The sequence below is a fragment of the Fusarium fujikuroi genome, chromosome FFUJ_chr04 (assembly GCF_900079805.1).
Source record: "Fusarium fujikuroi IMI 58289 draft genome, chromosome FFUJ_chr04".
Classification (NCBI taxonomy): Eukaryota; Fungi; Ascomycota; class Sordariomycetes; order Hypocreales; family Nectriaceae; genus Fusarium; species Fusarium fujikuroi.
This window is the reverse complement of record NC_036625.1, coordinates 1,496,405-1,510,717: the sequence shown is the minus strand read 5'-3', so window position 1 is coordinate 1,510,717 and position 14,313 is coordinate 1,496,405. Positions and strand designations below refer to the sequence as shown.

Here is a 14,313-nt window from a genome sequence, read left to right as displayed (position 1 = left end):
TACTTGAGTGTCTAGGGGATCTCCAGAGCAGGGATATCCTTTTCTGTAAATAGAATGCATATCTGAGTTGTCGAAACTAACAGACTCCCGTGTGCCGAAGGAGAATGCTAACAGCAACTTTAGTCCATGGCGTTGTCAGCCACGATCCCACCAGCAACTGTCAGCATATCTGCATGGATCATCGGGCACAGCCATCAATGCCACGCAACGTGACGGTATGCCACGGTCAGAAGGGAGCATTGGGGTCTAAGTAAAGGATTCTAGACACGTCAGCTCAGACTCTATAGGATCATCCTGTTTCCTCATGCACGGATCAATTGTATAAACAGAACAAAAGTTTTAATCTATTTTTCTCTCTAATATGACAGTCCCTCGAAACAAAGGCTCATTCCTACTGGTGCATCGTTAAAGAGCTGCGAGCTCTATAAAGCCTAGCGCTGCCAAACCCATGCCTAAGTAATGCGGGTGCGCCCCTCCTGTGCCTTGCCCCAGCGTGTCCAGCCGCCGCGAAACCCCTGAAAACTGAAGTCCATTGGCACGTGTGGAAGGGATCTACGCAGGTACGGTACGTATCTGCCAACCTGACTCGGCTAGACCACTAGCTCAACTGCTGTAATTCAACTTTCAGTGGAGGTCTTCACAAGGGTCCCACTCGATAACTTATTAAGTTACCTTACCTTACTCTTTGGGTTCTCGATGGGCCTCCTTTTCTTCATGGTCAGTCCCGACCTCTCCTTTTCTGTCCCCAGCATTGGCATCATTTCTCACAACTTTTGTAATCTTTCTTTCAAGTCATAACCCGTGACCTTTTGTTGAATTGTTGTCGATTTTCTGCGGGTTTCCAGCCTCCGCGGCTCTTGGGCGCAAAGCCCCTTTGTTGCATTCAATCCAATCTAATCACGAGCTCAGGCCCTGATCCAATCGATACGAACGGGCACCTTCGATACGGTCCGTAAAATCTGAACAGTAGGCTATTCCCAAATTGGCCGGTTTTGGTGATGAATTGTATGGATGAGGGATTTTCGATCCGGTCAGCATTTATGCAATGTACCTGTTTTGCCGTAAACCTGATAGGGAAAGGTCAGCAATAAATGGAACCGAAATGGTGACTTTTTGGCTGCTTTTCTGCCGTCCGCTTGTTTTGCCGTTTGTTGAAAACAAGCGTACAGTTTCGTTTGATCTGTATGAGGCTGCGAGGCTGACCCCTGGCTGTGACGATCTCTAAATGCCTGATAATGCCTCTAACCGCGGCGATGATGATGATGCTGTTAGCTTGGATGACGGATACAGTGAGGAAGAAGACCTATTTATCATAGGGCTAGCTGTAAAGACCCTTGAATTGCAAGGGAATAAAAAAAGGCTGCATTTCCCTACTGTTTTTGATTGCCGAGAGATCGTTAACCCTGGCGGGTCGGCTGCAGCAGAGGAATTCGGTTAGAAGCTGCTGACGGGCCACGAGAGGAGATTTGTGGAGGAGCTTTGGGTTATGAAGGTCTAATTCTATCAATTAGCTGACTGGATCAGTGTAAACACAAGCATGAAGGGATTTAGCCGGCAAAGCTTATATCTGAAGCTGATGATCTTCCTGTATGTCATCGGTCAGGGCTGTATGTAGCGGGCGGCGGCATATCACTTTGGCGTCTCTCAAAGCTCTGTATCTTGGATAATGGCGACAGGTCTCGAAGCGTTTGCCGACATCCACAGGACATTTGTTGTCCAACCGGAGCCAATAGAGGTGTGTCACGAGCCTATAACCAAGCCTAAATGTCAGTATTTCTTTGGTTGTATTGGTGCTGTAGATGGTACTTATATAGCGGCTTGGGTCCCTGAAGAAGGTTAAAGGAAGTGGTATAACAGAAAGTCCCTGATAACTTAGAATGTCCTCTGTGCCGTCTGCCTTGACGGGACTTTCTTGTATGTCCTTGCCGGCTGCGAGGGATCAGTCAACGACGCCTCCCTGTTGCGGCATGCTTGGTCGAAGAGCCTGAAATTGTATGCCGATAGATTCTATGTTGGGGATGCCGGCTTTGGTGCCTGTATAGGACTTCTAGTCCCCTATATTGGCATTAGATATTATCTTAATGACTGGAAGGTGTTGCTGGAAGGACCTCAAAATAAGGAAGAACTGTATAACCTGCGCCACTTACGACTGCGAATCATTGTCGAGCTGACCTTCGGTTGGGTTAAGAGGAAATTTCGAATAATGCGTTCTTTGCCGCCTGAATATGATATATATAAACAGATCCTGATTGTATATGCCTGTATAGGCCTGTGGAATTTCCTGAAGTCGTTAGAAGAAAAGCCGGTGTTGAATAAGGTATAAGAGGAATACCTATAGTTGATGACTGCTTGGGCATGAGATAATCTCCCTAGTGACCTTGAGGTTTTGAGAGATGAGATTGCGATAGATTAGTGGGAAGAGTATTTGGCGTATATTGAAGAAATGAGGCAATATAATAATGCTATTCTCTAAAGGAAGCATGAGAAGCATCTTGGTGATGAGGAATGGAAGGCAGTGAGGCATTTCTGGCTTGAAAGGTGATGTTGAGGGAGGTTAGTGGGTGAAAAATGAAGCTGCTAGGAAGAAGCTGTGATAATCATGAAAAACCCTGCCTTTTGACCCCTAAATCACGTTTTTCCTAGCCTGCATAATAGGTCGGTTGAGGTTGAACCTCTCAAAATGAGCCCCTTTGGGGAGGGATTTTATTACCATGGTGTTGAGTCTTTAATTGACTTTAGTTTTACTTTAAATTTCTGGAGCGTTATCTCTAGCTTCAGGGCTATCTAAAAATATATAAATCGTCAGAAGTGCCTGATAATTGACTAATCCCCTGGCTTAATTCCTAATAGACCTCTTTTTGGTTAATATCCGGTCAGTTTGATGATAACCTTAATTTAGAGGCATGGCTGTGGAGGGGTAGCTATGCTAGCAGGCGGCCGCTAAAGTAGTCATATTAGTGGAGGAATTAGCTAAATTGGGGATTTACTTTTAAATTAAATTGAATTATCTATAGAAGTTAGAAAAATTCTAAATTTTTTATATATTTTAATTTAGGTATAATTGACTTATTTTTAAAATTTTAAAAAAATTGAAGCTATTTATACATTTTTGTGGCATATGATGAAAAAATGCAGCTTTTGACTAGTTTTATGGGTCAGTGGGTCAGTCACTTAAAGCTGTATAACCCGGCTGTAGGGGATTTCTAACCCCTCTACTAATTTTATTAGCTACACTAAAAGCTTTATATCTTCAACCTTACAATAGGATTAAGATACTGCATTTCTAATAGAATAAAAGCCCTTATGGGAAAACAAACTTGCGTATCTTATTCTATGAGTTAAACTTACTATCCTGTGTTATTTCTAGATTAATCTGCGGACTCCTAAGCACTATATATCCAGATTTCGAATAAAAAAGTCTCTCTTTTATCCTCTCGTTTAGACTATTATAAAAGACTGTATGTATGCTGTCCTTAAGCAGCCAGTTAAAGAAGGTCTCTATTTCTCCTTTATCTGCTCTCTCTAGAAACCTCTGCTGTATATCCTGCACTGCTGATTGTGTGTTATCTGTACCGATAGGTCTCTGACTTTTCTTCTGACTTGTTACCAGCTTGGAGACTGCCTTCTCGATCGACCCTGCCTGTGGATCTATATGCCGGTGAGGTCTTTGTATACGCTGTGGCGACTGAGAGTCTCTAGAGCTGCTAGTTGTTGGGTGTGAGGGATGACCTGACGGTGAGGAAGTTAACTGAGAAGTCTGAGATGATGATGGAGCAGGAGTTGCTGTGACTTTACGGAAGGGCGAAGGCGACGGCCGACTGGGTAAGTGCTGCTGTGTAGCTTTGTGAGCAGATGGCTGACTGTGGAACATTAGGTCTTTGTCTATTTGAGAGTCTATTTGAGACTCTTTTATGTCGTTATGGAGGGATAATAAGCCTGAAGTGTCAGTGACCTTGAGAGCCGTAAGTCTGACTTCCTGTATGCCATTGAATGCCTGCTGATATAGATCTATCTTCTGGAGCCTGTTCTGCTTGATAGCGGCAGCCCCGATTCCATGCTTCTTTACCTACCGATCCCAGTTATCGTCGGTTGTGGTGATGATGCCTAGCTTGTGGTTGTAGCCTGCACCGCTTGTCTCCTTTATTATTGCAAGGAATGCCTTTTAATTTCTTAGCAGTTTACCGAGCTTATGACTGACCTTTGTCTGGTTAAAAACGTTTGGGGGATATCGCTTAGCAAGCTTATAGCTAATCTTGGCGTGGATAGTCTTTAGCAGCTGGGTCTTCTCGTTCTTTAGCTCCCTAACTACCCTCTTTGCGCCGTAGCTCTTGAGGAGATACTCTATCTGGTCCCTGGTCTACCGTGCCTTCGAGCCGGGATTCTGTATGTTATTCTGAGGAGCTCTTTGCGTTGCTCTCTTGGATGCATTCTGTTGTGCTGTTGGATGTTGAGCGGGAAGAGACTGACTTGGTGTAGGCTGACTTGATGGCACCTTGATCTCTTCTTTGGCCTTACTTTTGCTTGCGGTTGAGATCTCTTCTTTGGACCGGGCTGGCGGGGCCATAGGTTGCTGTGATGAGGCAGGCATCTTCGTAAGTTCTTGATTGTATGAGACTACAACGGTATTGCTAACTTCAAACGATTCCTGACAGTCACACCGCCTAGCCCCTCCCCTGTTGACCGCCTTCCTCATCGATCAAGCCCCCAAGACCGACTAGGGCTAGTACAGCGGGTCATGCATAACCCGGTATAACAGCTCTTTTGTGCAAGTGGCGAAGTCACCCGGACCGTATCGAAGGTGCCCGTTCGTATCGATTGGATCAGGGCCTCAGCTCAGCTTCACCCAGCGGCACGACACGGATCCCGGTCAACCACTTTTTTGCCCAAACTTTGGATACTTGCCAACCTTTTTCACTGTTCTCTATGGAGGTGCTTTGAAATCTTTATGCACTGCTTCAGTCCGACTTTTACCTCATGTCCTCATAACCTACACAAGACGATCCTAAGCCCATCGAAACCATGAGTGCATACGCGCGAGAGGGCAGCCCATATGGGTATGGCTCTAATAGGATGTCACCGCCAGCACCAAGCCCACGCGGAAAGATATTTGTTGAGGGCTACCGCAGCGATATAATAAACGGCTTTGAAAAGGATAATCAATTGTATAATCCGGTATGCTTGTTGTCCACCCCTTGTGGAGGCTGATGGGCCTGCGGCTTCTAACCTTTATTGTGTACAGATGAACCCTGATCGACCACAAAGTTCAGCGCTTGTCGACCTCCGCGACCCGATTCAGGTACATCTCTTAACCGAAACAGCCCTCTCTGATAGCAAAGAGTATACGATTCTGTCGCAAGAAGAGGTGGACGACCTCAAGAAGCAAAGCCAGTCCTTATCCCAGCGTGTCGAGTCAACCCGGCAAAACCTGACCATCCAGTCCAAATACCGAGATGCTGCAATCTCGATGGCGAGACTTTATAATCCCGGCAAACTGGATGGGAAGCGAAGGAGCCTACTGGGTCGTAACAGCGGTGATCACGCTCGCGCAAAGGAAGCCGAGGCGGAAAGACAGGCGAGCGAGCGGAAATGCGAAGAATTGGCGGCGGAGCTCTTCAACCTCGAGAAGCGACTTATGGAGCCCCAAAGACGCCTACTGGAACATACCGCCGGTATTCTGCAACTCACTCACAAGGCCTCGAATAAGAAGAAGGATCTCACTCCTCCCCTTCAACCACTTAATGGCATGCCCGGCAGCCCGGAGAGCCTATATACTTATACACGTAATAGTATGGATCGCGCCGGAAACGAGCACTACTTCAACGATGATGACTATTACGACCAGGCCAACGGTGTCTCAACGAGAGGTCAACCCCGTCAGCAACCCATAGAGATACCCCTCAAATCGCCCATCCGGGAACAAAATCAGCTAAGAGATGAGATGGAGAAGATGAAGGATGAGAATCTACACCTACAGGGCCAAGCCAATTCCCTAGTCAAGTCGATAACGGAAATGGAGGTTCGACTCGAGAATTTGAACGGCTCTTTACGAGATGCGATTGTTCGCTTCAATCCTTCCAAGAACGAAGACTATTATGATCCTCCCTTTGGAGTTTCAGGAATGAAGCCAGGAGAGCTCCTCAACAACCAGTTAGATTACCTTGAGATGGGTCTCAATGCCATCGAGGTCGAACAGGAAGAGTCTTCTGGTGAAACTACCAAGACTGACGGCGCTTTCGAGAAACGCATTGAATCCCTAAACCAGCAAGTACGAGATCTACTCCTGACAGTAGACCCGAGTTACCCGGCCGTGCCTCATTCACCACAAGATAGTTTTGAGACGAAGCTTGACTATCTTGAAGATGCATTACGCGCTGCCGACTCGGAGCTAGAACGCGCCGTTCACGCAGCTCAGGCCGGGCCACCAGAGAAGCAGGACAGTGACCAGGTTGAGAGGATCTTGATGAACTTGTGGAACATGATGCAGACAGGCTTCGCCAAGATTAAGAAGGACAAAGAGGAGCGTCGAAGGGCTCGCATGGAGAGAGGCTATGAGGATGAAGAAGTTTCTGATGATGAATTCGATATCGAGGAGGCTTTCAGTCTTCCCGGATTCTCCAACCGTGTCCAGTGGCTGTACTCTCAGGCCACTACACTCAAGGATCAGAAGTCTGTGCTCAAGCGACAGATTAAGCAGCAGCGCGAGCTCAATAACAAATCAGACGCCGAGAAGGATGAAGAGCTGGCAAGGAAACAAGAGGAGCTGGATGAGACACAAGTGCTACTGGCCCGCGCTGAGAGAGATGCGATGACTGCCCAGACAATGCTCTCAGAGACCCTTGAAGAACTCGAAAGCGCCCGTAGTGTCGCGCACAACGCTGGCCCCTCAAAGGCTGAGGCTGAGGGCAGTAGCAGGAAGGTTGCCGAGTTGGAAGCAGACGTGAGACGTCTTCAGGCTGACTTAGCTGGTGCTGCCGGTGCGGCGGGTGCAGCTCACGCTCAACTCGAGGAAAGGGACGAGAAGATCGTCAAGCTTGAGAGGGATCTCGACCAGCTCAAATCCGACCTTGCTAACGCGGCAGCTTCGGCAGCTGCCGCACAGTCTCAAATCGAGGATCGTGAAAGCAAGATCACTGCCCTTGAGGCAGAGTTGGACTACCTGGAGACGGCCCAAAGTGAAATCGAGGAACGAAACAAAAGGATTGCAGCCCTCCAATCCGAGCTTGAGCAGGCCAATACTGCTCATGCACAGGTCGAAGAGCGGGACGCGAAGATTGCTACTCTTCACACCGAGGTTCAAGAAGTCAATACCCTACGAGACCAGGTTGAGGTGCACAGTGCGACGATTGCTACCCTGAAGGCCGAGTTGGAGAAGACAAATGACCTCGAAGCTCGCCTTGAAGAACGAAATGCAAGGGTCACTCGTCTCGAGTCTGACATGGAACTTCTTCAAGCAGACTTGGCGGGAGCTGCGGGAGCTGCAGGGGCCGCTCAAGGTCAACTTGAGGAGCGAAACAGCAAGATCGCAGCTCTTGAGTCCGACATCAAACAACTCGAAGAGAGGTTGTCGGCTGCCGAGTCTTCAAGCAACAATACTCGCAACCAGTTGACCGGTGTCGATTCAGTGATCGACGCTCTTAACGCGCAGCTCGATGAAGTGAACCGATCAAAGCAAATGGCTGAGGACAATGCCAGGTCCTTGCAGCAACGAGTGGATGGCCAAAAGGAAGAGCTTGCAACTAAAAAGAAGATGCTGAAAGATAAGGAGGATGAACTTGAGCTTCTTAACATGAACCTCGTAGAGATGAAGACGGAGCTCACAATTGCCCAAGCGGAACTGGACGGAGCCTATGGATCCCGTGCAGAGAGGGCCGCTGATGTCGCAGCTATCAAGACTAGTGGCGAGGTGATGAAGCTCCAGAACCAGCTCACAAGGCTAAAGAATGAGTTAGCTGGAACTGTTCAAGAGCTGGAGGAAGTCACACGGGAGACACTCAGTGCCGAGCGAGAAAAGATAGAGCTTGAGAACAAGCTTCAAGATGTCCAATTGGCAAAGAAGACACTTGAAGGAGAGATTACGACACTTCGTCAGCGCCTCGAGGCAGATATGGAGAAGGCCCGTGAGCATATCACCAAGCTACAAGAGGATCTTGATGGCGAACGACTTAAGGCAATCCCACCAAATGGTGGTGTTGGTAGAGGAGCCTCGATGCTGAGTGAGCAGTTCAGGGCCACGATGCGTGAAGAGAGGAAGAAGTTCCAAGAGAGCCTCAAGGTATGTTTTGTATTTCAGATTGTCTTGTGCATAAAGCAATTACTAACTAGTATCAACAGGAGGAACGCGCTAGAGCACGCCAGCTGGAGGAGGAGCTCGCTAAATTCAAGCGGGATCAGGGGTCTGCCAGAGCTTCCCTGAACCCTCAATGAGTTGGCCGCTGAGATGTTAGGGGTTGTATATTAAGCTCCGTCGTTGATCTTGACTGCCGAGGCTTTCTTTATTGCAGTTGATACTATGAGCAGCAACAAGTTAGATTTGGTGATTTTAGATACCAGTTCATGTTTTTTTTCTTAGGCTGGGAGCAAAATATGCAAGTTGCTCTTGCAAGGAGTCTCCAGAGTTAATGTGAATTGGATGAATCCATGATTATTAAAAAGTCGGGAGCAAAAGGGGGGAACTTGTTGATAGAATATAGGAACTGGACAATGGCCGTGAGACTTTGAGCAAGAGACGGCAGTCTTGGCCCAGTTAACCATTCGATGATTACAATTTTGCTGCCTCGTCATGAAGCTCTCAGTGAAAATGCCATGGAATGTTGAGACTTTGGATTTCCCTGTCATGTTGATGCGCCATGGATGGATGAATAAGCTCTAAATACGTACATGGGTCACTTCCAGCGCATGTTCAGCGACTTATTCCCTAGACCCCCTACGAAACCATCTTAACAAGCTGTCTCATTGTACAAGCAGACGCGTTGAACTCAACTCAGTGCCTACGATAGCGACTAAGACCTACAAAGAAAAAGTAAACGCAAAAAAACAAGCAAGACAAAAAAGAGATAAGCTGACTTCCTTCGATTTCTATAAATACCCTTCCGCATGAATCCTCCTCGCCTCGGGTAAGGATGAGGATATAGGAGGCGATACTAATTTAGTGAAAAAGCCGAGCTACCTCATGGGTAAGATTGAAAGGAAAGGAAATTTGAGTACATACGGATACTACAAAGGCCAACTTCCATTCCTGGCAGTCGACATAATAAACTGCGGACTATTTCATTTATACTGTGAGCAAGTCACATGTCGTGATAGTCACACGGGAGGCATCATGTGGCATCAGTTTCACATTCTGTATGTTGCTGCATCTATGGCCTTACGTTATCCCTCGTAAGGAAAGTCAAGTTTGGCAAAACCTGTTTGCAAGTCAAGGGAATAGCTAAGTCTTGTCGAACAACTAAATTGACCTTACACAACACCTTGTTAGTGTAACATACCACCAAAAGTCTCACTGATAAGAACAGACGCGGGCAGTCCCAGCAGATACAATCATAGATGGGGACCAATCGTTGCAGAACATGTAGATTTTTCTTCTAGTCTTTCTCTGTCTAGTCTATTTGCCATATAAGCGCGCCATGTATGTTCAAGAAACAAATCTCCAGTATGAGCAAGTCATATATATGTGCGCCTGATCTAAATGCGAATAAGCTGTGCACATGTTTGTACAGCCTGAAGCCGAAGAGGTCATGTGCTTGCCCGTACGACATCAGTGTCACCACAACTCGATAAATCCAATACACAACACCAAAATCGCCATTGGAACAAATAAAAGAAAAGGGGCGGTTTCACTGATCCCCTAATAAAACAGAGACTATCCACCATGCAACGCCACAGTAGCAAACGCAGACTGGGTTAAAATAAAACAAACAAACAAACAAGCATATCTTGTAAAAAAAAGTGCAGAACATGCAGTGATAACTGAGTAAATGCAGAAAGCCGCCGACCAATGTATGTTTTTGGGTATGTACCCGAATATTGACTCGAAAAATTTGCACTCCCTTGGCAGACAGAGCAGATGGCTCCAGGCCAGGAAGTGCATAGTGCGTGTGCGTTGTGTGCCAGTGTGTGTAATGCGGTCCAGCCGATATTGCGTAGTTAATCATGTATCGACATCAAAAGGTAGGTAAATGTGGGTATAACGAATTGGTGACACAAAGGGATACATGATGTTGTTCCGCCGCGGGCTGATTAGTCCATAGACATGTCGTCGTCGTCGACGTATGCCATGCGTGCCCATATCCTCCAGTGGACAACGCCCACATGAGCGATACGAGTCGCAATATCCTCAATGCCACCCTCTTGCTGACCCATGCGGATGGCTGCATCCAGGTCTCGGTCTCGCCCTACATCCAGGCTGCGGCTGCTTGTTGGTACACGATTACCAGTAGCAATCGAGAACAAGCATACACCTGAAAGAGCCTTGAAGTAGCGGACGCGCATGGCGAGCTCGTTAAGCAGGCGAATGCGGTACGCCTCCTCCATCTCCTTGTAGATAGGGGAAGAGATGCGACAAACGTTCTCCAGAAGCTTCTCCTCGAAGGGGACAAGCATATCCATGGGGGCGTTGGTAAATCGGAAGATCTGCAGAGCCATAGAGGGAGCCATTGAACGCCACTTCTCGTGATAATGTTGGTCGTGTGGTGCCTGCTGAAGCAGAGCAACCAGACTTTCGCGGAGATTCCGGGCTCTTGTTTTGGCTTCATTGGTTTCTGAGTTAAGGTAGAGGGGAAGGACCATGGAGGAGCGTGGCGATGACGAAGCTGAATCTGCAGAGCTCAGTGTAACACTGGAAGGTCTTGAGCTCGAGGGGGGAGTGTTGAAGTTGAACTCGTGGTCATCTGACATAGCGCTTGCAAAAGCAGGAGGCGAGTTGAGCTTCGCGATCCGCTCAAGGTCCTCATACATGCGCATGCAGACGTCCAGGTTGATGGCATCCAGAATATCCGATCGAACGCGTCCAAGTCGGTCCTCATCAAAGAAGAAAGTACCAGGCAGAGGCTTCTCACCGGCAGAGGGGAGCATAGACCGCGAAATTCCCTCAAAGAAAACCCCCATATCTCCAAAGCATGAGTACATCTTCCCGGCACCGGTAGGATAAGTCCGAGCAGCCTCTTGATACCATGGCTTGGCATCGCCTATATCCATTTTACGATTTCGCAGCTTCTTCATCAGAAACTTTTGCTCAAAAGCTGTTGTTTCTTCAATGAGAGCAGGTCGAAGGCAGCGTATTTGATGATTTGCAACGTCCAGTTTCATTGCCTCCAAAACACTGAGCAAACTTCGCATGCCGTTAACAAGCTCCTCAACATCGTTGTTGCTGTTGCCGTTGCTGAGCTGCTTGTACATCGAATCAACCCATTCGTCCCTCATTGGTGCGCAGTGAGATTTGAGGACTCGTGAGAGCCACGAAGCAAGCTTCTCCAAATCAGCAATGCCTCGGTGGAACTGTTGCATGAGAAGTTCCACGTTTAGACCCTCATCCAGAAACTGTCGGTCGCGCTGGGGAACAAGAGTTTGGATGATCTCCTTCACAGACTTGAGAAGCTTTGGCAAGCACCAGTCGTCTCCTGTGCCATGCTTGGCGTAAAAACTGTCTCGGTCCACGATGAACTCGACCAATTCCTCCTTAAGTGTTGTCCAGAAAATGCTAGCACGATCGTGCTTTCTTCTGCCCTTGTCTCCCTCCACATTAGGTCTGAAATGGAGCTCAGGGTCAAAGTTGATATCGTGCCTCAATTTGGGGTTGTTAATGATCTTGGAAACCTCGAGCTCTCCTAGACTTGATTTCGTTACAGGAGGTTCCAAAGGTTGTGATGGGGTAGGAGATCTCCGACTTTCAGGCCCTGGGCTAGATGTTGTTGACATTTCGGAAGGATTTCGTGACAGTGGTGCCGCTACTGGGGCTGGTGTACCAGAAGGGCTATCGTATCGGCGAGGCAAGACTTTTGAGGTAGTTATAGCATCGTCCTTCTCGTCTGTGGACGGTTTTCTGGCTGTCTCTTTTTCAGGTCTTGTCTCTCCTTCGCCATTAGGCCCAGGTCCCGAGGTAGACAAACTCCGCCTCGATCGCTCGACCGGGCCTCCAAACCCTTGATCCGCCGTCATGTTGTTGATGATAATTTACTGATATGGTCCTCCAAATATTTCAGTGATTGAGTCGAATGTCCGTCAACTGATTCTAGCTTTCCAATTGAACTGATGCGGTACGTGTTAGCTATAATAAGAACACTGACAAAAGCGTGACATGGGCTTCAGGATGAAACCAAACAGTCACGACTATACGGCCAGTTGCAGATACACTCGGCTAAGAACTATTCAACGGCCAGATGTTGTGCCTTGAGTGACAGGCAGTAGGCGAAATAGTGGTCGAGCGAGTCGCAGACTGGTGGTTTTGAGATTATGCGGTCGACTTACAAGGATCCAGTGAACTTGCAGCGGACAGTGTCGGTTTGTGTGCACCCAATTACGGCTGTGTGACGGTACAGATGATATTCCTTCTTCCTTTGTTGCGGATGTTCTCTCGATGTCGCCTCGCAGTTCGTTTCGGTTGTATGCAATGCTGTCCTAGTATGTCTGTATTCTCTTCTTCTCGCGGATAGTTGCTTTTCGACCAAGTGAATGTGTCTAGTGGCTAGTGCAATAGGCAACAATCTATATTGCGATGCAAAACAAAGTATGGGGAATATTCAAAGTCGTCTTGTTGTATATCCAAGACACGGGTGTTTGAAGAAAAACAGAAATAGGAAAAGAAACATCAAGAACGGGAAGAGAGAGAGAAAAGGGGACGATAGTGACGGGAGACGGGGATATTTGATATATGGGTTACATCCTGGTTTGGGGTGCGAGCAGGGGAGCCACTTAGACGGAGCTGGCTAGACTGAGCTGGACTACGAGACACAGAAGTATCCATCAAAACCACGATCCGAGTCAATAGTAGTACTATGCCACAGCCTTCCTTGGGCTAGAATTTTTTTAAGGGAGGCCAAGCGCGGATTCATCTTAATCGTGTGGCATGGCTTAAGTTTGGAGGGAGCGGTGGGCCTAGACGCAGAGGCAAAATCAGGTAACTAACGACCAAAGTATCTTTGGGTAGTCAGAATGACCCCTACAGGGTGTAGGGAGTAACCTAATAGCAGTGCTGCGTGGAGGTTCCCTGTGAGTAGGAGGGGCGTGTGGCTTCGATGAGATCCACAAGGACACCTGGGCGAGGCAGGCCGTACGTACAGTAGGCAACTATCGAGGGAGTTGCACTGGATGCAACTAAAACAGCGAATGGTTTGGGGCTGTCGCCCCTTGGAATCCAGTGGAAAACACAGTGGCGTCTGTAGATGCCCTCTCGCCCAAATGGCGGGATTACTATTAAAACTCAGCTGAAGCGATCGATGCTTAGGTGAGCTAGTGAGTCAAACTGTCGGTAGCCACCACTCAAGGTACCGCCACTGAGACGGAATTCGAGTCTGAGTCGATAACTTTCAATACCAAGGAAGCTGAGAAATCCATACTGATTCCTGGCACCCAAGCTAGGGCAAACCTGTAAGTGTGGGAGTTGGAGTGCAATTTTAATACTGCAGCGACAACGTGACCCTCCAATATTGGATCTGAGCCATGTTGCTGCTATAGTCTCGGTTTCTCGTCTCTGTTAGATGAGTAGGGAATCAAAGGTCAGACGCTACTTGACTCAGTCAAGGGGGGTATCACGGGGGCTCACCATGTCCTGTTTTTTCCCTTTGTTTAAACGAGTCTTCATTTTCTGCAAGTGACAGATGCAATGCTGTACACGGGAGAAATCTGTTCTGCTCTGTACAGTGTGTACAATGCTTGTCGCTCCCAATGCAAAATATGAAAGTCTTTGCCGATATGGCTGCAAATCCACGGTAATCACTGTATAACGTAGCGTAGCGACGTATGAGGGCCCCACAGACTCATCCAAGAGGTGAAGGAAGGAAGATACGCTTTGGGGCACAGTGCGTGATCCTTTCCATCAAATGGAGCAAGTGGATTCGCCATGGATGTCATTCATGGGATCCGCGGGAGGAGATGGAGATGAAGATGGAGATAGCATGCAACGGGTTGGGATGGATGACCGATAGTGGAAGTTTCGCTGATGAGGTGTGTGTGTGTGTGTGCGGCAGGTTTGGAGGGATAATAACGGCTCCTTCCACTCGCAGGGCGACATGTAAGTTTGGAAGGTAAGGTCAGGTAAGTAAGTACCTACCTACACCCAAGCCTCAAACAGGGAGACCCCTTTGATATGCGGATACTTTC

At 47.8% G+C, this 14,313-nt stretch overlaps 2 protein-coding genes; one reads left to right on the top strand and one right to left on the bottom strand.

Moving 5' to 3' along the window:
* Positions 1-5,019: 5,019 nt before the first annotated feature.
* On the top strand, positions 5,020-8,424 carry FFUJ_13462 (related to nonmuscle myosin-II heavy chain; the record flags this gene model as incomplete). XM_023576150.1 has 3 exons in its annotated part: positions 5,020-5,172; positions 5,240-8,272; positions 8,332-8,424. 3 exons carry the CDS (start codon positions 5,020-5,022, stop codon positions 8,422-8,424), a joined length of 3,279 nt encoding a protein of 1,092 aa, XP_023429345.1.
* Positions 8,425-10,236: 1,812 nt separating this feature from the next.
* Positions 10,237-12,153, bottom strand: FFUJ_13461 (related to SOK1 protein; the record flags this gene model as incomplete). The annotated part of the gene is made up of 1 exon (XM_023576149.1): positions 10,237-12,153. The coding sequence occupies one exon, from the start codon at positions 12,151-12,153 to the stop codon at positions 10,237-10,239; it is 1,917 nt and encodes a 638-aa protein (XP_023429344.1).
* Between the last annotated feature and the right edge of the window lie 2,160 nt (positions 12,154-14,313).